Below are 24,762 nucleotides of genomic sequence, written 5' to 3'. Positions count from 1 at the left end.
TTTTTCCATCCATCTAGCATAAATTCTGCCTGATACCATCTGATTTTTAAATGGTCAGGAACTCTGGCAGAAGATTTCATCAGATAACACATTATGAATTTATTACCAAAAAATAAACTTTTCACTCTCAATGTATATAATATTTTATATTAATCGGATAAAATTAAAATTTTTTCCCGCGGTTCTCATGGTTTTTGCAGCAGAGCTGGATCCTCTGGTCGTTTCCGTGTCAGAATTTTTTTCTATTTCTTGCTACCTACCATAGCTTGTAGCTTGAGGATCAAAGCAGCTTCATGAATTTGACTGACAGCCAATCAGAAAAGGACCATCAGAAATAACATTTAAATCAATTATTTTAACTTACTTTTTTGTTTAAAAAAAAAAAAAAGAAAAAAAAGAGTAAGAGTAGTAATAAAATCTTAAGATTAAAACAAATTCTGAGATAATTTTTTGTGTATTTTGCTTTTTTTTTCTCTTGTTTTTCTACCAACTTTCTGAAATGAAAAACACTGATTTTAACTGATGCAGGAGAAATCTGTCAGGGAGAAAAAACTTCAAGACCTTCCACATTTGTGTTTCCTTAGTCTTTCAAACATCTCTGAAGATGGTGCATTTTATCAAGACTTTTTGTTGATTTTTAATGTGTGCATGTCACAAAGGAAGTCCCACTGACTAAACTTTTTATTTCAGCATGAAGAACATTTCTGTCACCTAATATTTTGACTGAAAAATCTCATGCCTATGAAAGCCAAGGTTTGCAAATCGGATCCTCAACTGCAACTCTTCTGCAACTTTTGGATGCTCCAAAGCTCCAAAGTACCTCTAACAAAAAGCTGAATTATCTGTTTGGGTTGTCAGTAAGCTTTTGCCAAGGTCTGTTCAGTAACCCGTCATTTGACTCAGGCGTTGCAGCAGGATAGAAGTTGCAGTATCGCGGCACAGAAGGACTTGCAGGAGTTGCAGTTGCAGAATGTCTTTTTTGTCTTATAAAAGGCAAAACATAAAAAAAATTTTAAAAACTTGTGATTTATATTTAAGGCAAGACAAATTCAAATAATATAAATTCTAATCTATTATTATTGGAGCTAAGACAGTAATCAGTATAAAGCAGCTATAAATTCTTAGTTCTTCATTGCATAACACAGTGTCACCTGATCCACTGCCAATATCTCCAGAATTGCGTTACCATGGATTGTTCCAGCAGCTGCTTTCCTGTAAATGCACTTTTAATATTCTTATCACGGCTGTTAGAAAACCAACGGCGAGCAGAGCTGCAGCAGCTGAGATATTAATGGTTTTTACTGATCTGTTTTGTGGCGGACGGACGGAGATTAAAGTATGAAAATGATATGGTAACAGCACACGGACGGTGAGGGATTGTCTCCAGGGAGTTTCTGGGTTGGACTGAGTCTCTGAGTGAATCTCTGCTGTCTGAAAACATAACGGCGGACCAGGAACAATAACAGAAGGAGCAGGAGAGAGTTTAATGTGAGTCGCTTTTAAAGAACTCATTTGGTTTAAACCAAAGTGACCTTGAAGACACAAGGATGAAATATGTCAGATTAATATAAAAAGAGTAAAATAAAGTTTGGATTCCAGGATTTCTAACTGTTCATGTTTGCATCTGTGATGTTAAAAAAAAAACAAAAAACCCTCTAAGTCCACCTGAGGAAAGGTAACCCCATATTATGATGCTGCCACCAACATTGTGATGCCTCTCTGTGATGTTTTTGATTCATCATTTTGAAATTGAGGCCCAGACATTCATGATTGGTGTCATGAGAGCGTACCTCATCCTCCCACATGGAGGAGACTTCATTGATGTTTGCTTTTTGATATAAGTCTTCGGTGCCGACCAAATAAGAGCCGCCATTTTGTTTTTGTTTACCTCTGACAATCACAATTTTATGATCTTTATGAAAAGCTTTACACTACTGTAGGGTTCAAAATGTACAGCAGTAACAAATAGCTGAATGTCATCAGCGTACCGGTGATTGGAGATATCTCAGGTAGTAAAAAATAACACGCTGCCTTTATTACGCTGCCACTTCAAAGTGGTTCACAAATTTCTATGCAAATGACATGAAAATACACAAAAAATAAACATATTGGAGTCTAACTATTAAATTGTGCCAAATGCTAAAGCAAAAAATACATATAATAGCGTTTTATGTCACCTGCAGATGCTTAATGGATGTTTGACTCACCACAAAAAAAGCTTCTTACATTACCCCGAGATGCTCATATAAGAAAAGGGAAACAAATGAGACACAAACTAAACAGGATCGAGAGCAGAACCCGGAGGAATTCCATGCAATAAGACTAACCAAAGAGAATTTAAAGTTGGATTCTGCAAAATAAATATTTCTAAATCAAAAATGTGCCTCCCTAGCTTCTTAGTGTCAAAGTCTGAACTTGAATCCAGGGCTACTAAGACTGCAGATTATCCTACAAATCATGCAAAACAAGTCAATTGAAACTTGATTTAAAAATATATGATTTAGTAGACACAACAAAACAAAACAAAACTGGCTAAAATTTGTAGAAGGACTCAATGAGAGCATCAAAAAGCTCTTGTTCAGTCACTTTTTGAAATAAAAGGTAGTTCAGAGCCTCTAAAACGTGATCTTACAATGAGTTTGTCTAAATTACTTTGGGAAACTTCTGCATGAGTTTCCCAATCAGTGTTATTGAACCAAACAGTGATCGTATTTAAGGAGCCGGGGCCTCTATGTGCTGCTGGCTCAAGTGAAGCTCCATCTGGCCCACAGCAGCAGCAGCGTGCCGGTGTACACGGCTAAAACCAGCAGGTAAAGGCGAAACAGCAAGCGGTCGAGCCGCAGGCAGAGCGACAGCCATTCGGCCTGAGCAGAAGACTCGCTGTCCTCCTGGGAAAAAGCCATCCGAAGGGAAACCAGTTCCTGGAGGAGCCACTCCAGGCCAGAGGGAGGATCTGGGACGTCATTCAGGGACAGGAGGTCTTCCTCCAGGGAGCTTTCAAGCTCATAATCTGTGAAAAGGTAAGAATAAGGTTTAACTAGCAGATTCTGTAGATGAAGGTCAGGGCCATTAGAAAAAAAAAAAAAAAAGATTACTCTCAGATTTCTGACTTTTTCTCAAAATTCTGATGTTAATTTTGTCAGATATAAAGTCTGAATTTTGAGATTAGAGTAAGATTTCTCAGTTTAAAGTATATATTCTGAGAAAAATAGTCTGCATTTTTACATGTTTTTCAGTAGCTCTAATCCTCATCCCTGTTATTTAATCCAAACGCATGCAGGGAAGCGAAACGGCCATGGAAAATGGCAGAAGTCTCTTGCTAGGCTGAACCTCCCCACAGAAGGTCTGGGGTGTTTGTTGACTTTATTGTTATTTGCCGAGTGAAGACAGAAAGGTGTCAGATATCTCTGCTGTCCCGCTGACAGGTGGTCGGTTTCGAAGCTTATTGCCTACCTCCAGGCGCGTAAATGTTGTTGAGGGTTCTGATGGAGGTCAAAGCGCTCTCGCTGAGGCTGTGGCCGGCTGAGCCGTAGCGGTCCAGCAGGCAGGCAGACAGTGACATTTGCTTGACCTCCTTCTCGCTGTGATGCAGGAGCTTCACCACCAATATGGACTTGATGAGGCTGAGCATCAGCATGGCCATGCACACCACGAAGAACACACCTGAAAGGAGATCGGATCCGATCGGCTCCCTGTTATTTCACTCAGCGGATCAATAATCCCAAAGAGGAAGAGAAAAGTGTTTTCGGGTTTGCCAGAACAATTCAACCAATTTTCCCTTTTCATCCTTACAGTGACTTAGTTTTAAAAAGTTTCTTGGTTTTAAACACATAATTTTGCTTAAATTTCCCATTTGACTTCTTACTGCAATGGTTCTTTGAAGTGTCATTTGCAAAGTCACAGTCAAAAATGAACAGCAATAATTTGGGTTAGTTAGCCCATCATAAGAAGAAAATGTTGTTTTCATGTTTGTCAGTCAGTAATAAATCTCAGTCTCAAACTAAATATTTAATGAGAAAGAAAGCAGTTAGCATTTAGCTATCAAGCTTATGGTTAAATATTTAGCAAATGAACTGAACGTTAGTTCAAATCACGAGACAGAGCTTTTATTTTGGTTGTCCACTTCTGGTTATCGGCAAGTGAATTTGAATGTTAGCTAAATATTTAGCTCAGAGCTAATTTGTAATCAAAATATTTACTTTGATGCTAAATATTTAGCTTGATAGTAAAATATTTAACTTTAACTTAGAGATTTAGCAAGCTATTTCGATTGTAGCTAAATATTTCGTTTGGAAACTATACTAGTTGCTAATAAAAAAACAACAACTTAGTTTTAACCTGTGACATTTCCAAATTAACGAATAACATGATAAAGATATATAACTTTGACAAATTGTTCCCCATTTTTCCTTCTTAAGAAAGGCTAAGAAATCCAGATCATCCTGCATCAGTTTGTGGCCTTAAACTGTGTCAGGATTACAAGATTCCTATTTGTTTTTATGATTTTTTTATTTTTATTTTTTTAAAAACGGACTTAAACTTTGTTGAAATCCGTTGATGCGGAAAACAAAACATTTTTCTTAACACGATGAGACGTCGTACCAATGAGAGGAGTCGTGAGAGCGGTGGCAGGCAGCTCGTCTGTCAGGTTGACCCTGAAGACGGTGTAACCCAGCAGAATGCTGATCTTAAAGGCAATTCTCGTTCCGCTGTTCAGAGGCAGGTAGAAGCTCACCACGTCCACCAGCATGAGGAAGATGCTGGGAATGAGGAGGCCGACCACGTACAGCAGGGGGCGCCGGCGGATCAGCAGCTGCACAAAACATAAGTGCACAGGGTTAGGGGCTGGTCAGACAAGAAAGCATTATTTATACTGGGTATGTTCCTCCACTCCTCCATAGCCTCATGTGACACTTTCAGTAATAGAGAAACACGCAGTTTCCCATTGATTTCCCAAAACAAGCCGTAACATCAAAGTACATCTCTGGCTTACAATCCAAAAGGAGCAACGAGTTTAAATTAAAGTTGCACAAATGATGATGGTTGGTTGCTTCCTGCAAACCAGTCAGAAATTAAGCAAGCCAAAGTAAAAGTAAGTTTCTGCTTGAAAGAAATTTAAAAAATTCACACCTCAAAGAAAAGTTGGCATTTTAAGGACAATGTGTGTAAATGTTTTATAGCTGAAATGATCAGATTTTGAATTCTAATCTCTGATTTTTTTTAAATGTTTTGATCTTAGATAGGTGAGCATGTACATGAGAATGATTGACAGCACTAAGAACCGCCTCCTGGCTCTGACTGGTTGTTTTTAACTGGGAGGAGATTGATCTTTTCACAGATTACCTCTCTCATATTATACTGTCGCAACATGGTGGCAGTTTTAACAAATGTTTAAAAAACATATATTTTTAAAAGGTATATGCTGCAGCTTTAAGCTCTGCCTCATTTGCTTTTCTTAGCAGGACTACAATCCAAAATAATTAAGATGACCTTTGAATGGATGAAAACAAACAGTTGAGTTGCTGAATCAAAAGGCCAGATCTAAATTTGATTGAAATGTTGCAGCAAAAAGTTCCTGGGTTCAAATATTTCTAAAAAAAATAAAAATAAAAACAATGACTTTGAACTTATTTATAAGAAAGGGTCAACCTAATGCTTCGAGCATATGATCTGAAACATTTAACTGTGTCTGAACAGGTTAAATTTGTAAGAAGGCCCATTTCTTCCCAGCACTGTATCTTTCATGTGGCACAGGGACGGAGCTGCCACCAGCCGTACAATAACACAGTGAGCCATGAAATGCTCCATTACTAAGAAGCCTTCGTTCTTTGAGCTGAATAAACAGCCGCCCTCCCTGCTCTCCACCTGCACTGGGCTATGGAGCCATTTTGCTCTCGACTAACAAGAGGTCCATTGATCAGGCAGCCACTGAGACAGTCTCATTATGGTTGCTCACCCTGCCCTGTCTATCAGCTCCTCTCTCCATCCGTCTCTTTGCTCGCCAGAAGCCGCTGCCGCCGTTTCATCGTTTGGAATTAACTCCGTGGCTCAATCCGTGAAGGTCGCAGCCAATTGCTTCACGCTTTTACACTTTGCTACACGGTTTTAAAGGGCCACGGTTTACGACGAGCCATCAGTCCTCACACTGCATTTACTCCGTCCATATGCAATAACCATTAACTTAAGATTAAATAAGATTTCTTTTTTTATGTGAACCATTTTATTGTCCTCCTTTATAATTACTTTCATAAAAACGGTCTTCTCAGGGTGAAAATGCGTGTGTTCAACATACGTTGAACTGGATCTGAGCGTAGTCGGCGTCGTCTTGGCGGATATGCCAGTACTGGGATGGAACGGACAGCAGTTCCCATTCGCCATCATTCATGAACTGCCTCTTATCGCTCGCTATGGCCTCTGCGCTCCTCCACAGAGCCAGGTCGATTTCTTTCACTGCCGAGAGAGATAAAACAGGAGGGAGAATAAAACTAGAGGCGGCAAGATGGAAACCCAACAACAGGACGCAAGGAAAATTTATTTTCTCTATTGTGTCCTTCGTTTTGTTGCAGACTGCACCAGCGAGCTTGGTGTAGTCAAAACGATTTAATCAAGTTGGAGTATGTGAGACATAATATTGTGCTATAACATGTGAAAATCATATCATATAGTAACATGTAACACCCGTTTTTTACTCCATAGGAAGATTTTAAAAAATGGAAATACTCAAACGTCTCATTGTACATTGTACTTTCACATGTGTGTTTTTACGTCACTTTAACATGTGAAATTACTTTCAAATACACATGCCACACATTTGATATTTCACATATGATGTCAATGTGTGCTTCCACATGGTCAATCAGGTACCATGTGGTCAATCAGGTACCACATGGTCAATCAGGTACCATGTGGTCAATCAGGTACCACGTGGTCAATCAGGTACCACGTGGTCAATCAGGTACCATGTGGTCAATCAGGTACCATGTGGTCAATCAGGTACCACATGGTCAATCAGGTACCACGTGGTCAATCAGGTACCACATGGTCAATCAGGTACCACATGGTCAATCAGGTACCACGTGGTCAATCAGGGACCACGTGGTCAATCAGGGACCATATGGTCAATCAGGTACCATGTGGTCAATCAGGTACCATGTGGTCAATCAGGTACCACATGGTCAATCAGGTACCATGTGGTCAATCAGGTACCATGTGGTCAATCAGGTACCACGTGGTCAATCAGGTACCATGTGGTCAATCAGGTACCATGTGGTCAATCAGGTACCACATGGTCAATCAGGTACCACGTGGTCAATCAGGTACCATGTGGTCAATCAGGTACCACATGGTCAATCAGGTACCACGTGGTCAATCAGGTACCACGTAGTCAATCAGGTACCACATGGTCAATCAGGTACCACGTGGTCAATCAGGTACCACGTGGTCAATCAGGTACCATGTGGTCAATCAGGTACCACATGGTCAATCAGGTACCACGTGGTCAATCAGGTACCACGTGGTCAATCAGGTACCACATGTGTAAGCATCAGATGTTTTTTTGGGGGGGGTTTCCTGAAGGTCTTCCTGTCTGCTGGGTTCCTTCGTCTCTGTTCTTCTCTAACAAACATCTGAGGGTGAAAACAAATGCATGCCACACTTTTCAGATATGTGGAAAATTCTGAAAACCATGAATAATTTTCCTTTTTGCTAATTCATGTTGGTCTAAGATATAAGTATCTTTCATCTTCCAGACATCATGTCCAACTTCTACAGGAGCAGAAGTTGGAGGCGAACCTGAGTGAAGCCAGCTGCGAAAGGTGAGGCTGCAGTTCTGCTTGTCAAAAGGAAAGGCGTACATCTCCAAGCTGCACGCCAGCACCGCCTGGACCGGCCGGTAGTTCCTCACAGAACCAGACGAGTTGACGTAAACGTAGGGGATGGGAGGGGACTTTCCCTCTTTCACGCTGACAAAAGCACAAGAAACAGAGGAATTGTGCTGGTTAATTCTCCACATCATGTTTAGTTTTAGTTTAAGGTTTAGACTTGGTCTCAGGACCTGCTGCAGCTGATTTACCCTCAGAGTTTCCTGCTTAAAATTTTCAATAAAAATAAACTACAAAATTGGAGTATTGCATGAAACTAGCAATAATAATAATGGGTTTTATATTAGTATATATATATATGCACAACAAGAACATTCCTCTTACAATTCGGTGACGATGACGTCAGGCACCCAGATGGCGTCAGAAGAGAGAGAGAGCTCAGTGATGCCATCAAAGTCCTCCGGGTCCCAGACGAGGAACTCATCCCTCCAGATCTGAAAACAGCAGATTTCTGCTAAAGACTGGCAAAACGCTTACTTTTCTAAACCTAACAATGAGAAACAAATTAAATGGTTAAGAGAGCATCTACCTGTCTGTACCAAATGCTTGTAGTAATGCTCTGGGTCTTTCCATCCTGGGAAACAAAAAAAAAACAACAAAAAAAAACGCTCAGTGGTTGTTGTTATAGATGATAAATTAAGTGACGGTAACCTTTTGAATTACCAGCAAGTAATCATTAACTTTACTTTCCAGTAGACTGATATTACTAGAAACCAAAAGTAGCTTCTGATTATTCAAAAGTATTATTTTGAGTAAGCAGCAGGCAACCATTAAGGGTCAGAAACTAATCTGTTGATTTCTGTTACCCTGGTGTTAAAGTAACCAAAAGGTTTAGCAAAAGCAAACTATAGGTACAGAAAATAAAAATAGCCAGTAAATTTCTTAGCGCAATACTGTAGATTTCACTAAATCTTCATGTGTGTTTCACAAAGCAACCTGTTGATTCTCTTACAGCAGTTTGGATGTTTTGCTGAAGTAACCTTGAAGCTCAGAAATCATAACCCCAAGTTATAGAAAGTTTTTTATAGAAAGTGACATGAAATGTTTAAATCTAATCAACCGTCACAGTGCTTCAGTTGTTAATTTTCTTTTAATCATGTCAACCTCTAACTCATTTTGCAGTACACAAAGGATTTTTGTCAAAAGCTTGCAGGCCACAATAATTCAGAGAGCAACATAAACCTGTTAAAGTGACATACCACGTCGAGGACAGACTGCATTATGAGGTCTATGTAGACTGTAGTAGAACTGGTCCAGTTGTGGACAGGTCGAACTCCACAGTCATATTTCCTCAGCAGGGTTCGGGTCAGCTGGTTCAGAGCGGATCTCTTTGGCTTCTCCGGCACACATTCAGCCAGATTTACTATAAAACAAAAATATATACTGATAGCTATAATAAATATGCATCTGTTATAATGGTATATGTGGTTAGTTACTTTGAATGGCCCCAGTTTGAGAAAGGCTTCATAGAAGAAAGATGTCTTAGCCACTATCATGTTCAGAACTGCCACTGAGATATTGTTGCAAACTTTATTCATGGAGTAACAAAAAAAAACCTTCCAATCTACATTAGAGTATTAAAACTTTAACTGCATTAGTACGTAGAATGTCTTGCTTCTGTAGCTTTAGGAAAATTAAAATGAAGTAAAATAGACTATTCTGGGTTATGCTTTACGTTTTTATGCTTGTTTGACATACTAATCAGTCACTCTTCTTAAACTGCAATGAGCAGCTCAAAATAAATATTTATATTGCTTTAATATTTATATTTATGACTTGAAGCACCATGTAACCGATTAAAGTTACAACGTGAAGAAAACGTTCTTTAACTTGCATTTCTGTGTAGAAGCTAAGCATCTAAAATCTAACCAATAGGTACTAATTTCTACAGCCTCATACCTACAAATATTTAAAATACAATCTTACCTGATAAAAACAATACAATCCAAACCAGAATCATCATGCCAGAACCAGCCATCCAAACGTTCACTTTGTTAACAGCAGAAATATCCACAAAACGTTCAGCTGTATGTGAACTGAGAGGCGTTCAGGAACAATATGCGGTGTTGTGCAGGCATTTTGGTTTGGTATTGATTTCCCACAGCGATGGTAAGATGATATGAATGATAGTGGAGCGGGCAGAAGAGGAAAAGAGAAAAACAGGTTCTGCTGGTTCACTGCTGTAGAAACTAATAGGGTCATTTAGGAAGGTGCTTGTGCAGATGTTCTTTTTTAACACATCTGCAAATGAATACAAGAAATAATAACAGAGGAGTTGTATAGCAGTGCTGGGAAAAACTGTGATTCAGAGATCTTCCCACAGAACAGACAAAGTCAAATTGTTTAACTAATTAGTCAAGATTTAGCAATTTACCAAGGTGCAGAGTTCTTTGGACCTTCCACAATGGTTCCTAAAATTTTGGTTAAAAAATAAAAAAGAACCAGCTAAACATTTGTAAATATAGGTATAATAATAAATGCAGGTTTGATTTTTTTTTTTTCCTGCAATGTTGGCATTGAAATTCCATAAAGAATGACCACTGAGAGTACCACTAGTATGCTCTAATATCTATTTTTCTATGCTTTTTTGGTATTTTGCATCACTATCTATCCCAAAGAAAAAGCTATCTATCTTCTTTTTGCAAAATGTTTTTTAACTTTATTCTAAAACCTGAAAGCAGAGATAGAGCGGAGGTTCTTTAAAATTACAAAAATATTTTCTAAAGTAGATATTTATCTATGCCTTTTTTCCAAAAAGTAATGTGACATTACCTTTTTTTTTTTTTTTCTTTGTCGGACCTGAGATCACAATGGCTCCTCGGATTATAATGGTGACTAGTTCATGGCACTGTTACTGGACGACTTTAATTGAATTTCAGGGTTTTGTTTTTTGTTTGTTTTGCACGGGGGGGGGCTCCCATCTTAATCCAAGAACATTTATAATGAACTGTTTTGTGTCTCCATATCCGCCGATGTCTTTTCCTCTTTTACTTATTAAACTTGTGTGATAGAGGATTCAACATCTTTATACGTAACAACGAAGCAGAAACAGAAAAACCTCCTTTCATATTAAGAGAGCCGCGCTGCCTCCCTATGGCCTCCAGAACCTAAGCAAGCTGCTGCTGCTCATAGGGTTACTGGGTTGTCAGTGCGCGTGCCCTTCCTCGCGCGCCTTCTAAAGAAAGCGCACCGCAGCTGGCTGCTCGCTCTCGGCGCGAGGCAGATGGAGTCGATTTGAACGAGAGAGAGAGAGGGTCTGTCGCGAGCACTTTTTGGAGGGGAAAAGACGTGAATAAATCAAGATTTTTATTTATTTATTTATATTTTAAATCTGCAATGAGAGCTGAACAAAGTGAAAATGGAGAAAACTCAACGAACTCGGTGAGGAAATGATGGAGACTTTGATTAACGTCTACTAACGTCAACACATCTATCTCCACTCAGCTTTTATTTGACAAATTTAACTTTCTTTTTTTTCTGCTTACTAAACCAATATTAAAAATAAAATGTTCTCATCTTGCATGTGTTAAACATGTATGCCTATTGGCACTTAGGTTATATTTTTGATCAACTCTTTTTTTGAAATATATAGATGTCATCAGTTCAACGTGTGGATGATATCTGGTGGCTTTTTCCCATCATTAAATTACAGTCATTTTCAGAGAGTTACGTTTAAATCTGGTTCAACTGTCATCCATTACTGTCACTGCAGCAATTAACAGGTCATTGGAGTTATTCCTGCTCAGTGCATGAAGTAGTCTGCTTGTTTGGTGTTTGTATGCAGCCTATGGATAGTTTAACATGTGTTGCTTAAGGTGAGGTTTAAAAAAAAAAAGGTTTACCTGCATTACTGGTGTTTGGTTGTTGGTGGTGTGTGTATGGGAGGATAAAAGAGGCACCCTGGTGCCCGGTGGCTTGGTGAGCAGAATGATAAACAGAAGCTTGTGCTATCCATGTCAGTACCCTAAAATAGAGGCAAACCAAGTGGGTCTCAGATTGCCCCCTGGGCTCCATATAAGTCTGGTCAGCCTGGTCCTGGCTTCCTCTCTGTGTTAGAGAGAGAGAGAGAGAGTGATACAATGACATGAGCACCTGCTGCCGGGACAGCCAGCTTTATTTAGCGCCTCTCACTGTGCAGAATTAGGTGATTTATTTTTAAATTGAGTGCATCTCTCAGGTTCCTGCATTGTGGTTTGTGTTTGCAAAGGGTTGGAGATGACTGGAAGCCAGGCTCAAAACTTTAAGAACAAAATAAATAGGTGTGAAATACTGAATTTATCCGCACTGTGGTAACTCAGTTTGTTCTGTGCAGTGGTACAATTGGTAGCAATGATGACTAGTCTTGGTTTGAATCCTGGTTTGGTCTGTTCGCATGAAGGTCTCATGGGCTCTTTGTTCTTTTTCCAAATGTAAGGAAGGTCATTATGGCCAAAATTCTTCAGTTATTCTTCCATCAGACAATATGACTTTGTTTGGAAACTGTGGTCTGGGTTTTTATCTTGTTTCAGGAGGAATGGCTTCTTCTTCTCTGAGTGGCCTTTCAGCCTATGCATCTTTATCTGCCCCTCCATTTGTTGCGGATGAACCTATCAGAATCTCATAAATCTGTTTGGGCTTTCCAAAATAGTTTAAAGGCATATTTATCAAAAGATTAATTTGAAGAAATTAAAAGACAAACACTTGAAAAACATCTGATTAAAAGTATAATAATGGGGGGGAAAGGAAAAATATGATTGTGTATTTTGATGTAGTGGATGTAACAATTTGGTTTCAACTTCCTTTCTCTTCCCAGTTGTATTTTCTAAGTCGTAAAAATTGTTTTTAGACTTTTTGAGGGACTTTTTTCTAGACTTCAGCTGCTTTTTTCCCTCCATTATGTGACAAAAGAACTTGTTTTTTTTTTTAGCTGCTTAAATCTGATCTTTAAATCCTTCACAAACTCAAAACACAAGGGATGATATTGTGGCAACATGTAAACAAATGTGATATCTAATTTCTTTATTTACTATTCAAATACTGTGTGAGAAGTGGTTTGTGGTCAGGGCCAGTGATTCCTCAGAGTGCTTCTGGACTCGAGTGGTGCAGGACAGAACTCAAGTTGTTTTCTGTGAACAGCTCAAAATGCTGATGGAGCAGCTGAAGGAGATCACTGGCATCCAGGACCAGCAGGTCCTCTACAAAGCCCTGAAGGTAACACACGCACATGCACGCCTACACACACACACACACACACACACACACACACACACACACACACTCAGCAGCAGTTAGCAGGGTACTTTCTGGGTTTTGTCTGGTTCAAACTCCAGATCTGATCAGTGTATACATCCAATGGATTCAGGATTCAGTCTTCTTTCCTAAGAGTCTATCCCCATCTATTCTCAACATGATAATTTTCCCTCTCAATCTAAAAAAGTCTTCCAGATTTGAGAACATATAACCACCTTCTTTAGGTTGCAGATCCAATCTAAACATCTTGGATCTGCAATACGCTGGAAATATCTTTGCAGAATGTTGAAACAAACAGAAACTGGGTTCAAACCAAGTAGCTGCAGTAGAAACGATGTTCGTTTTGCCTTTCTGGAGTCGTTTTCTGGGAAGGTTTTCTCTGTGCTCTCCCCTTCAGGCCAGCCAGGGGGACGTCGGACACGCGGTGGGACTACTGACCACCCAGACTGTGGTAGTTCAGGACTCTGCAGAGCCACAGGAGTCCGGCACATCTGCAGAGACCTGGGACAAACAGAGAGGTGCACCGTGGCAATATCTGACTGGAAAACTTTTAGATGTACCGTTGTCCATGTTTTAATTTAGAACAGCATAGGAAGGCAGAATGAAGGAAGATCTTGATATTGTAATTGAAACTCTATAAGAAATGTGTCAACTTAAAAAAAAAGATTGAAAGCTCTAAGCATGATATTTATAAGGTTACTTCTTATTTTTGTAAAGTGAAGAATTGACCCATAAGCTCTGATTTCAAACCAAGTTGAAGATCACAACATTTGTAAACTCATAAACTGCAAACTGCTCAGAAATGCCACACTTTTCACAAGTCATGTATTATTTTCTTTAGCTTTAAAATGATGTATTGTTTCGTGTTGAATTGTCATATAAAATCGTAATAAAAGACATTTAATTTTGAGATAATGGAAAAAAGAGGCATGAATATGTGAGGGGCCATATTTTGTAGGTAATAGTGTAAAAAACAGAGTCCTTAATAAGATACATTTAAGTAAATACTTGTAAAAATTATTTTTAAAACTAAACAAACATGACACGAATGCAGACATGTTGGGTTTAAGTTTATCTGATGTTTCTTGGTTTTTTAGGACTTCCTAAGGATGAACTGCAGACGGCCATTGAACTCAGCCTGCAGGAATCCCACAATGCTGAGCAAGAAGAGCGTGAGTTCAACAGGTAGGTTTAATGAATTACTCTGTTTTTCTTTCAGAGTTAGAATTATGTCATTTGTTTGGGGTTTTAGAGCAATTAGGACTATAAAATACATAATGTTTCATATTTACTGGCACTTGTTTTAGAAAGGGAAAAAAAAGGAAAATAAAATCAACTTTCGTACACTTTGCAATATTTAATTCCAACAGTAAAAGAAAAAAAAGTTTTTGGTTTATTTTTTACAAAATAAGGTTTCACAATTTGTGACACGAAACAGTTTCTTTGAAGGTAACAGGGAGAAAAATATGTTTTTCTGTGTGTGAAGCCCATTCTCTCACCCAGCTTCAAAAGGGGAAAGACAGGAAAAAATCTTTTTGACCAATTTTGATATAAAGCTTTCTAGTTGCTTTTTTTTTTTTTTTTTTTTTTTTAACATGTCCAGTAGCTTTAATCATAATAAAGCAGTTTGAGTTTTTCCACTCAACCGTTTCCCATGAATGAACTGATATTTATGACATCAGTCAATTTGGTATTCTGCTCACAATCAGTGACGGGATAGTTACTTTGAAAAAGTAACGTTAATCAGATTACTGATTTCTCCTTGAGAAAGTAACTTAGATTACCGATTACCTGATTTGGAAAGTAACTAAGTTAGATTACAAGTAACTTTTTAGTTACTTTCAGCAGCAGCTGACAACAACCCCTCCACCAGCTGTGAAAATGACATTGAGCTTTGTCTATACTTATGTGATTGCTAATTATTTCAGTACCATCAATGATGTCTCTAAACTTATAAGGCTGACCTGAAGGGGAGACTGTTAAATGGTTACAACAGTCCAAAATAAAGACTTAACTAAAAGTAATTTTTGCTGTTTTTCTGTGTAAAACCATTTTGAGTTAATTTCACTCAAGTTAAATTTAAGTAAACTAACATTTCCTAATTTTGTTCATTTCTCCACTAATAATGCCACGTTTACCAGTTTCCTAAAAGTAATTACACAAAATACATTTCCATTTCAATTATACATTTATTTTTATCTTTCTCTATCAAATATGAGACAAGCCTTAAATCAAGTGTAAAAGAAAACATTTGTCCAAGACAAGCAGAAGTGTTGACATTTATTGAGAAGATCAAAACTGACAAAGACAGAACATTTTTTTGACAAATAAAAACAGAACAATTATATATATATAAAAATCTCAAAAAAATAAATGCACTTAACAGGCACCAAGTAAGAACTTTACCTAATGTTTTAACTTCATTGACCATCAATGTCCATATTTATTTTTCCACCTTAGTTCCAACAAATTATAGATTTTAGCACAATTTACAGTTTATCATTTTAAAAAATTTGCTTTTACCCTTTACTTGTAGATTCATTTATGACTCTTAAATGTTTATTTTTATCCTTTTTTTGCCAAAAACTCTTTTTTTTCCCCCCCAGGAGTTGCTTATACATGTCTCATGTTTTTACTTTACCTTATGCATTTCTGCTTTATTATGCAAATAAGGTGGGCAGAGACATTTTTCTAATGTCAGCTGGCTGTGGGGACCAGCTCAAGGTGGGCTGTCTTTCTTGGGTAAGTTCAACTATTGGTCAACAGATCTGCACATGGATTCTGCTCCTTCCTGTCTGTTGACCAATAGTGGAGGAGCTGACCCAAGAAAGACAGCACACCTTATTTGCAAAATAAGGCCCAACACAAAACAGAGATATGTAAAAATAACAATTAAAAAGACTTGGGGGAAGGGGACACATGAATATCTTTTAACAAAAATAACAAATTATGCCTTATTTTCTAGCCATCTTCAGTTCTGCTCACATCTTTTGCAAGGCAGTCCAAAATGTCTTTGAGTGGCTGCTTCTTTCCAGATTTGGTTGCTGCTTTGTAGACCTCTAGCAGTCTCAGAACCAGGCCATCAAATCCATCAAGAAAAGATTCCAGAAGGTCTTTGGTGACAATTCTTGTAAATTCTGCCCTAATCTGAGATGATAGAATATAAAACTTGTCAGGACACAGTTAACTCAGTATTAAATCACTAAATCTCTTGGTGGAACTAAATCAATTGTGCGATTACCTGTCTCTCAAGGAACAGAGCAGGCCATCGGGAGATGAGCTCTGTGATGTGTGGTTGATCTCATACAATGTCTTTCCTATGCTGAGAAAATGTAGCAACCATCAAATCCTCAAGCAGCTGATGATGATTTGGGTCTTTCTTCTGCATTTCAGCCTCCATTATCTTGCGCTTCACCTCCATGTTTGTCTTCAGGATAGACGAGACAAAATATTGGGTTAATGATAACACAAGGTTTTAAAACAATTTAAAGGAATCATCACTGACTAAATGGGAGCTGCACTTTGACAGTAAAAGAAATAAAATATTTACTTTATCTTATCAATTAACTTAAATTGTTACTCAATATAACAATGAACTTAATAAAAGAAATCTATGAAAAACAAAACAAATATGTCTTTTAACATTTAAAATAATCAGTAACAGCATTGTGGGGCAAGGCAAATCTTTGAAATTCAAAGATCTAATTGACTGTAGTGAACTAAAATCTTACAGCACTGTCATACTAAGTTTTATGAGTGTTTTTATGCCTAAATTATTACTAAAACTTATGTATTTGATCAATTTGTGAACATTACAATATATACCCACCCAAGAGATTTTTTTTTTTTTTTTTTTTTTTTTACATTCCATCATTAACATGGACATCTTTAAAGTTTTCATAAGTTGTCTAAAACTGTGTGGCAGTGCCTCTTAAACCAATTTGTATCATATTGGCTATGAATAACAGATAAGCTGACCAGCCATTTTTTAAACCAAGAGCGTAAATGTATACAAGTAAGTATATACCCATATATATGCAAGTATATATATATATAATTTCTTTAACAGTGAAATTGCATTTGTCACCGGCAACCAGAAACGGGACACGTGCGCACGAACACGTCAAACAAAGGACACGGCTAATTACTGACAAGAATCGGCGGACACACGTGTGCTACCGATTTCTTTGCCATAAAAGAAACCTGGAATGGAGTAGTGGAACGGAGTGGCAATGTAATCACAATGCACTGTAAGCTATGTAATGTGTTTTGAGGCAGTTGACCAAAATCCCGGACGATTTTTAAATTCCCCCCGGACATTTTTTTAGGTCTGAAAAGTAGGACATGTCCGGGAAAAAGAGGACGTCTGGTCACCCTAAGCTTACCTTACTTCTATGACTCCAGCTCGCTTCGCATTTCGAAAAAATGTCCCGCCGAATTTGAACGCCTTTGGGACTGGGGTCTTGGAAAAAATGGTATTCATCCGCGACTTTACTTTCGATGTCCTTAATCTGGTCAGGTGATGTTTCTCTTCTTCATTTACTATGCAATTCTAACTGGGATGGAGAACTTTATAAAGTCTGACTAAATCTTACATTGTATTTAGTCCCTTATCAGACAAAGAGCGAATTTCCGGCACTATTTGTATCTCGCATTAATATTGCCAGTGGTGATCAGTTTTTATAAGATCCGGTTACCTTGTTAAAACTCAGATTGTCAAGTTATGTTCACACATTTAAATTTATGTTTCACTGAACTGACTCACATCCTCGATCCAGATGTTTTCTCTGATTTCGTTTGGGACGTACACAGGAACCAGAAGTACAAATATGGTGACCTGAAAGCGATATTTGGAAACCAGGTGTCTCAGGCCTTTGCCCGGGCTATGGGAGTCGACAAGGTCATTCATGGAGAGTGTGCCGAGGCACTTGATATGCTTTTCTTGAAGCGTGTTATAGCTGTCGCATCGCCTATAGATGATGAAGACCCCATGTCGTTCCTTAAGCTGAGTTTAGGGCTCAGTTCGTTGGTTCAGACTGTGATCAGTATCATCCAAGAACTGATGACAGTGAGAAGAGAAATTGAAGAACTGGAGATGGCCTTTGAGGAACAGAGAGAGGATATGATCCGACTTTTTGTTAGGTCGTTGATGTGTGAAGGCATCAGGAGGTCTAACACACGTTGTTGTCTTGACTCGCTGGAAGAGACACAGGAGCGAATTGTTCAACACATCTGTGCAAACATCAGGGACGAGCCAATGTCCCAGCAGAACTGGCTTCAAAGCCTGAGCAAAAAGGTTTTTAGGGATCTGACAAAAAAATTGGCCTGTTCTGCTGGATGGACCCTGAGGTTCATGGAGCATGAGATAGTGGATGACACAATTTTGCAGTGTCTTTTAAATCACCTGGAAAAACACCAGAGAAAGAAGTGTCACTTTATTACAAGACTTTTTTCCAGTGCTAGGAATATCTTGTTCCGGTGTTTCACCAAATGAGGGCCGATAGTGACATAGCAATCTCTTCTCTGTTTAAGGTATTTTAGAGCCTGCCTGTGTTTATTATAGCCGTTAGTCAGATGTTTTCAGAAAGATAATTTGATGTCCCACAGAGCTCTGGAAGCCAGCGCTGAAGAAAATGCAGCACGGATGAAGAGGAAGAGATGTGAAGCGCAGAGTGAGATGTGCAGCCCTGCAGACTGGATCCGTCAGGATGACTGGCCCGTCGGCATCCGCAACGTAGGAAACACCTGCTGGTTCAGTGCTGTCATCCAGGTGAGAGTGAACACCTCGCGTTACGTTTGTATCATTTCTGTAAACCAGAAGCTTGTAGTGTACAGAAGCTTCCAATGGGTGTATGTACTTTATGTGGCAAAGTAGCTCTGCGCAAGTTTTCCACTTAACGCCTCAGCTTTGCAGAAATTCTGTAAAAAGAAAAAAGAAAAAGAAATACAATATACAATTTGATCGTGGGTTCTCATCATGTACAGTATTTATATTTCTTTCCTACTTACGGAAGGTTTCTGTTTATATCATAGGTTTGTGGTGCCTCTGTATTCTAAAAAAAGATATAAAACTTCAGATATTTCACAACGAGATATTAACATTCATGGAAAAACCTTACATAACCTTATATTAAATCAGAAAGTACGGCGGCCACCGTAAGAAAGACTTACAGTATTCAATCATGCCGCATAACTGATCAGTACAGTTTTGCGAGGGAACGCAAAATAAAAAAAATTCCCCATGTTCCCTAGGGGTCTCCCAAAACTAAGGGAGTACTTTTGTGCAGCTCAGCTCAGACATGTTATATGCTGGTGCACACCAGAATACATAGCTAAGTGGAAAGATATGGAGAAAGAGTTTGGAGGATACCCAATTCAAAGTGTTATTGGAGATGAAGATAGATATGAGAAGATCAAGAAATACATGGACCCAATTACAGTGTTTGCACTGGAATTGTGGTTCAAAACATTAAAAAAACACAAGATAAAGAAAGAAATGAAAGTGCTCAGGTGGGTAGCATATGACAGTGATTTCAAACCAGCAATGTATGATAAAGGGTTCAAACAATGGATAAGCAAGGGGGTCACAGGATAGTATACCCTTCAGAAAGATGGGGAGCTGGAGAGTTTTCAAAAAATGAAGGAGAAGTATAATTTAGATAAACATGAATTTTACAGGTACCTGCAATTGAGAGACTATTATAAGAAAGAAATCAGGTGGGATCCTTCTGTGGAAGTGAATGGGGTGATTAAAATTGTGATAAATTCATTCAGTGGAACAAAAATTAAAATAATCTCTACTCTATACCAAAACCTGATGATGAACAAACATTCAACTAAGTATATAAAAGAAAAGTGGGAATCAGAGCTTAACGCGACAATTTCAGATGAAGACTGGTTGGATATGTGGGAAACACATCAAACATCCACCAATTCACGGATATGGAGGGAATTCTCATGGAAAAATCTAATACGATTTTTCATCACGCCTAAAGTCCAGAATAGATATAAGGGCACAAACATGAGGTGTTGGAGGAGCTGTGGATCAATGAATGCTGATCATTCTCACATATTCTGGAACTGTCCTAACATTGTCCAATTTTGGAAAAATGTACATGAAACTGTGAAGAAGATTCTGGGATATGATATTCCTATGAGTAGTGTGGTACTATATCTTTTCAATTTTAACAATATCAAAGTAAAAGACAGGTATCTGATTAAGATATTGTTAATTGCTAGCAAGAAAGCTATTACAAGGAAATGGGGAAAGGCGGATCCCCCTTGTCAAGAACAATGGACTGGAATAATAGAAGAAATCTACATTATGGAAAAACTGACACATCATTTGAGGCTTCAGCAAACACAAATGGAAGAGAAATGGATGAAATGGACAACATTCAAGACAAAAGACAGCGACAAAAATAAAGAACTAGACAAACTAGACGGGACAAAGGTCAAATAGAGGAACAGCTCCCAAGCTAAAGTTTTATGTTATATAATGTTGATTGTAAAGTGTTCGTGTACATTGTATATGTAAACAAAAGTGAAAAATACTAATAAAAAGTTCAATGATAAAAACAAAAAGCATAAATACCGCAGCCTCAGAAATATCTGGTAAAAATGTATAAAAAGCCTTTAATAAAATTATTTTATTGCAGAGGCACGAACAATCTTATAATTTCATTTTAAAGGCAGGAAAAATGCTTCTACGTCCTTTAACTAAGGTATTTTATCATTTATGCTTTCATGAAGTTGATCTGTGTATCCTTCATAAAAGAAACATTTAGCTAGCTAATTCAATATTTGGTTTGAACCGATATCTATAAAAAAAAAAAAATTTCACAAGATAAGCCATTTTAGTGGGAATACAGATTTTTACCGTTGCACCGACTCACCAGCAGGAGTCTACTTTGCAAGGTCCAGCTTTTATTTTGATAGTCCACTACCAGTACTGGAATTTTTAGTGAATATTTAGTTTAGAGCTAAATATTTAGCTTACTTACTAACTAAATGCTAACTGCTTGCTTGCTAATTATCAGTTTAGTTTGTAACTGACATTTTTCATGTGAAAAACATAGGTTTGAAAATTAAAAAATTAAACCTCCATTTATTTCCTCTCCCTTTTCTGAATGGAACCACAACACCATCGTAGATTTGTTTTAGCGGGGAGCAGAATAAATGTAGATACAGTTGATCAAATATTCAAACAAGCTTTTCCGTTTCTGTTTCTGCTTCTTGCCAAATTTATGAGTCTCCCGGATCCTTCAATTTATTGCTGCTGTTTAGCGAGGTCCAATGTGACTCCAAACCACCGTTGACGACGTGGCTACAAGGGGATGTTGCTCAAATTTCCTCCTCATCATTATTTCCTGCTAATGAGGTTAAAAATCGACCAGAAAAAACAAACCGGAGAGAGGAGGGGGGGAGGCCTTCAGCTAAATCAGAGCAAACAGTTTATATCTCAGCTGCTAATTGTGTTATGAGTCCATTCCAGACTGAAGCCACGCAGGCCTATCAGGTGGCTCGACAGAAACCAGAACCCTCTCTGAGGTACGCAGCCTCTGCGGTTAATTGAGCGCGGAGCGATGCGAGGACGTCCACAGCAGACAGAGACAGGAGAAGGGGATTGTTTGTGTCTGTTAAACTGAGATATGCTTCTGTCTCCATTTAGACGTCAGGCGGTATTATCTGAGGAGGTGTTGTTGGAATACTAATGCTCTCCTATTTTCTGAGTTAACACCATTTCCTCTGGTTCAGATTGAAGCTGAGTGACTGCAGGATTCAATGGGCGGCTCATAAATTACAGTAAAGCTGAGATAAGCCATAACTGAATTTCCCTCTCTAATGGGAACGCTGAGAAGCATTCTTCACTCACCAGGTTATCGTATCGACCGCAGGTGTCCTGTAACAAACAAGTAAAACTCTTTGACATTTGTCACAAAACATAATCGGCAATGAAACAAAACGTCTTATGTTAATAGAGTCATATTTTACAAAATGTTCTTTATTATCCACATGTGGTACAAACTTTAAGGTTGATTTAGGGCACATTCACACCAGTCCTATATAATCCCCTTTAATCCAACTCCAGTCCACTTGCTTAGAAAGTCCGGTTGGTTTGGGGAGGCATGAATGCATAATCAAACTCAAACAAGCGAACTCTGTTCTAACTACAAACCTCGGCCTCAGTTCGATTGAAGTGAACTCTGGTGCAGTTTGAATGCATACTGAAAGCCATGTGGTTCAAAAGCAGGAAGGCTTTCGGCATTCCTGCAGCCTACAGCCAGGGAATTCTGGGTAAATACAACCAAAACAAACACAAGAGTCTGGCGGTAATGGGAAAAATGACTCATTGTCTTTTAGAAAAGACAAAAGCAAAATCCTACAACAGCTAAAGTCTGATGCCACTCCATTTTGTTTTACAATTTGTGAGAAAGAAAGTTGTGCTCAGAGTCTTCTTCAGAGGTTTTCATGTTGAGGCCTTCAGTTATTTTTGGTGTAGATCCACCACAGGTGAGGAGGAGAGCAGGTTTTTTAATTGGTTTGGTTTCTTTGACAGTGCAGTGAGAAAGCGACTCGCAGCAGCTGAAAATGTAACAAATGTTCCAATTTTAGTCCCCAATTAAACCAAATCTACCAGACTGTCAGGAGTGAAGACATTGTTAAATTGCTTGTTCTGTCATCTTGTTGCAGTCACTCTTCCACTTACCTGTGTTCAGGAGGCTGGTTCTCAACTACCATCTGTCAGAACGAATTCTGGAGAAGTGTAAGAGTCATGCTGTGAGTAGTTAGCCTTCTGCTACATATTTCCTTCCTGCAGACAAAATGCAACTGGCCCTGGCAAAACCAGGAACACGTTTCCCTGAGTGCATCTTGAGTTATGTACGATTCTGAAAGTGTAGATTCTAACCTTTCTTTCACTAGTATATTCAGGAAAAGAATCTTTATTTTCCCAGAAATTGGTAGTTGTTATCTTTTTTCCCGGTTTTTGCCCTGGCCACTTCTTCCTGGATTTTCTGTGGCGTGTCACAACTGGGGGGGTTTTTTGTGTATAGATTGTCCTTAAAAATGAGCTACATTTCACAAACACTGTGACAGTTTTTAAGCTGATGTTTGACTGAGACTTTCTGACGCCAGGACAAGAGGAACATTGCTTTCATGCAGGAGCTGCGGTGCCTGTTTGCTCTCATGGTGGGATCCACTCGCAGGTTTGTGGATCCCTCTGCTGCGGTGGAGTTGCTGCGTGACGCCTTTCGGACCAGCGAGGCTCAGCAGGTACAAAACACAGCTCTTTCCAGCTCGTTCCTAGAAACAGGATACCTGAGGAATCCAACCCGCTTGTTGATGAACAAGTGTTTTATAGCTCAGTCACACTGGGCAGAGACTGTCCAACAACACCTCATTATCAGCTGCAGACCAGTTTAGCTTCCCTGAAATATGGACCCGTTGCTGCCAGGAATGTATGAATGTGCAGTTCTGACACGTAAACAGTCTCACGTTGTCAGATTGAGAAATAAATGTCAAAATTAAAGGCAAATTTTAAATCTAAGTTCACCTCTGAGTGCTTAAATGGAAAAATAAAGGGTCTAGAGTGGTGTAGTCAAAGTCTACACTCATGACGTCCCTTTACACTGGTTGTTTGTGCTGTGGAATCCTCCACTCTGGTTGAATTAATGCGGGTGGGCGGACGGCTGGACGGACGGATGTTTTGTTGTTACAGACAGTTAAATGTCTTCGTCTGCTACTTTCAGGATGTCAGCGAATTTTCCCACAAACTGCTCGACTGGTTAGAAGATGCCTTCCAACTGGCCGCCAACGGAAAGTAAGTCATTAGTTAAAGCTGTCAGCAGCTGCTTTTCAATTACAAATGTGCACAAAACCTTGTCAAGATTGTGTTAATGATGACAAAACACAATTTTGCAATTACTGTGTTTCCATTAAATAATAAATGCAGCTACAATCTCACGTGAATAAGTTAATGTAGAGCACAAGTCATTAAAAATCATGGATGTGATGGATGTAATTCAGCCATGGCTCTACGCTCAGTCATCTATCAGTCATCAGAGGAGACCTTGGCATCTTTATCGGGCTTAGGGAGGATAAGCTCCGCCTACTTGGGAGCTGCTATGTATGCAGCATTTTGCTATGGATTCTGTATATACACTGATGTGACTCCTGTCGTTCAAAGTGTTTCCATTGAAGTTCTGCAAAAATACACCAATTTTGATACGACTGAGAAAACTCCTCATCCTAGAGGGAAAAGTTTTTATCAAAAAAATTACTTTTTTTTTTTTTCGTTTTTCAAAAGTGGCATGTTTTCATTAATCAAATTTATTTTGGCAACTCCAGTTTGGAAGCTGAGCTAGTAAAGCAACTCACTCTGACAGAAGATGAATTCAAGCAGAACTGAGGAGGTGAAATCTCAAAGATTTTGTGCAAAAAAAATGTGGCAAAGTTGTTTTATGTAACACATATAGAGCTATCCTAATGTCCTTAAAAAGGAAGCAAAATAGGTCACATTTAACTTTTCATGAATCAAAGTGAAAATATAACATCCATCTTTATATTCAGGAACGCAGAAGACAAGCAACAAAACCCAATGGTTCGGCTTTTCTATGGCACCTTTGTAACGGAGAGGCGACATGAAGGTGAG

The 24,762-nt window shown here is 38.6% G+C and overlaps 2 protein-coding genes across 5 annotated transcripts in view; one reads left to right on the top strand and one right to left on the bottom strand.

Moving 5' to 3' along the window:
- Positions 1 to 445: 445 nt before the first annotated feature.
- On the bottom strand, positions 446 to 12,989 carry htr3b (5-hydroxytryptamine (serotonin) receptor 3B). 2 transcript variants are annotated; one of them, XM_044140805.1, is made up of 9 exons: positions 11,723 to 12,989; positions 9,080 to 9,243; positions 8,410 to 8,454; positions 8,205 to 8,314; positions 7,792 to 7,961; positions 6,293 to 6,450; positions 4,603 to 4,813; positions 3,454 to 3,663; positions 446 to 3,010 (listed from the first exon to the last, which is right to left on the bottom strand). In XM_044140805.1, exons 1-9 carry the CDS (start codon positions 11,964 to 11,966, stop codon positions 2,745 to 2,747), a joined length of 1,578 nt encoding a protein of 525 aa, XP_043996740.1. In that variant the 5' UTR covers positions 11,967 to 12,989; the 3' UTR covers positions 446 to 2,744. The 2 variants fall into 2 exon arrangements, with proteins under 2 accessions (XP_043996740.1, XP_043996741.1); XM_044140806.1 differs by lacking the exon at positions 11,723 to 12,989 and adding an exon at positions 9,807 to 9,870.
- Positions 11,077 to 24,762, top strand: part of usp28 (ubiquitin specific peptidase 28) — a 27,178-nt gene continuing 13,492 nt past the window's right edge. For 2 of the 3 annotated variants that reach the window (XM_044140804.1, XM_044140802.1), the window contains exons 1-9: positions 11,077 to 11,261; positions 12,996 to 13,070; positions 13,507 to 13,627; positions 14,207 to 14,294; positions 18,717 to 18,879; positions 22,803 to 22,889; positions 23,247 to 23,384; positions 23,861 to 23,931; positions 24,681 to 24,757. In XM_044140804.1, the coding sequence (XP_043996739.1) occupies positions 11,217 to 11,261; positions 12,996 to 13,070; positions 13,507 to 13,627; positions 14,207 to 14,294; positions 18,717 to 18,879; positions 22,803 to 22,889; positions 23,247 to 23,384; positions 23,861 to 23,931; positions 24,681 to 24,757 (865 nt within the window). In that variant the 5' untranslated portion in view covers positions 11,077 to 11,216. The remainder of the gene's footprint in view (positions 11,262 to 12,995; positions 13,071 to 13,506; positions 13,628 to 14,206; positions 14,295 to 18,716; positions 18,880 to 22,802; positions 22,890 to 23,246; positions 23,385 to 23,860; positions 23,932 to 24,680; positions 24,758 to 24,762) is intronic. The other variant, XM_044140803.1, reaches the window with a different exon arrangement.

The sequence above is a fragment of the Gambusia affinis genome, linkage group LG15, assembly GCF_019740435.1.
Source record: "Gambusia affinis linkage group LG15, SWU_Gaff_1.0, whole genome shotgun sequence".
Lineage (NCBI taxonomy): Eukaryota > Metazoa > Chordata > Actinopteri > Cyprinodontiformes > Poeciliidae > Gambusia > Gambusia affinis.
The sequence above is the reverse complement of the archived record's forward strand: the minus strand, read 5'-3'. Positions and strand labels throughout refer to the sequence as shown.

Coding starts and splice junctions, on each gene's coding strand:
- htr3b (XM_044140805.1), bottom strand. CDS start 11,966: ATGTCATTGTATCACTCTCTCTCTCTCTCTCTAACACAGAGAGGAAGC. Junction 4,814..6,292: donor ACGCTCAGATCCAGTTCAAC/GTATGTTGAACA, acceptor TGTTTTGTGCAG/CTGCTGATCCGCCGGCGCCC. Junction 3,011..3,453: donor CAACATTTACGCGCCTGGAG/GTAGGCAATAAG, acceptor ACCTTTTCACAG/ATTATGAGCTTGAAAGCTCC.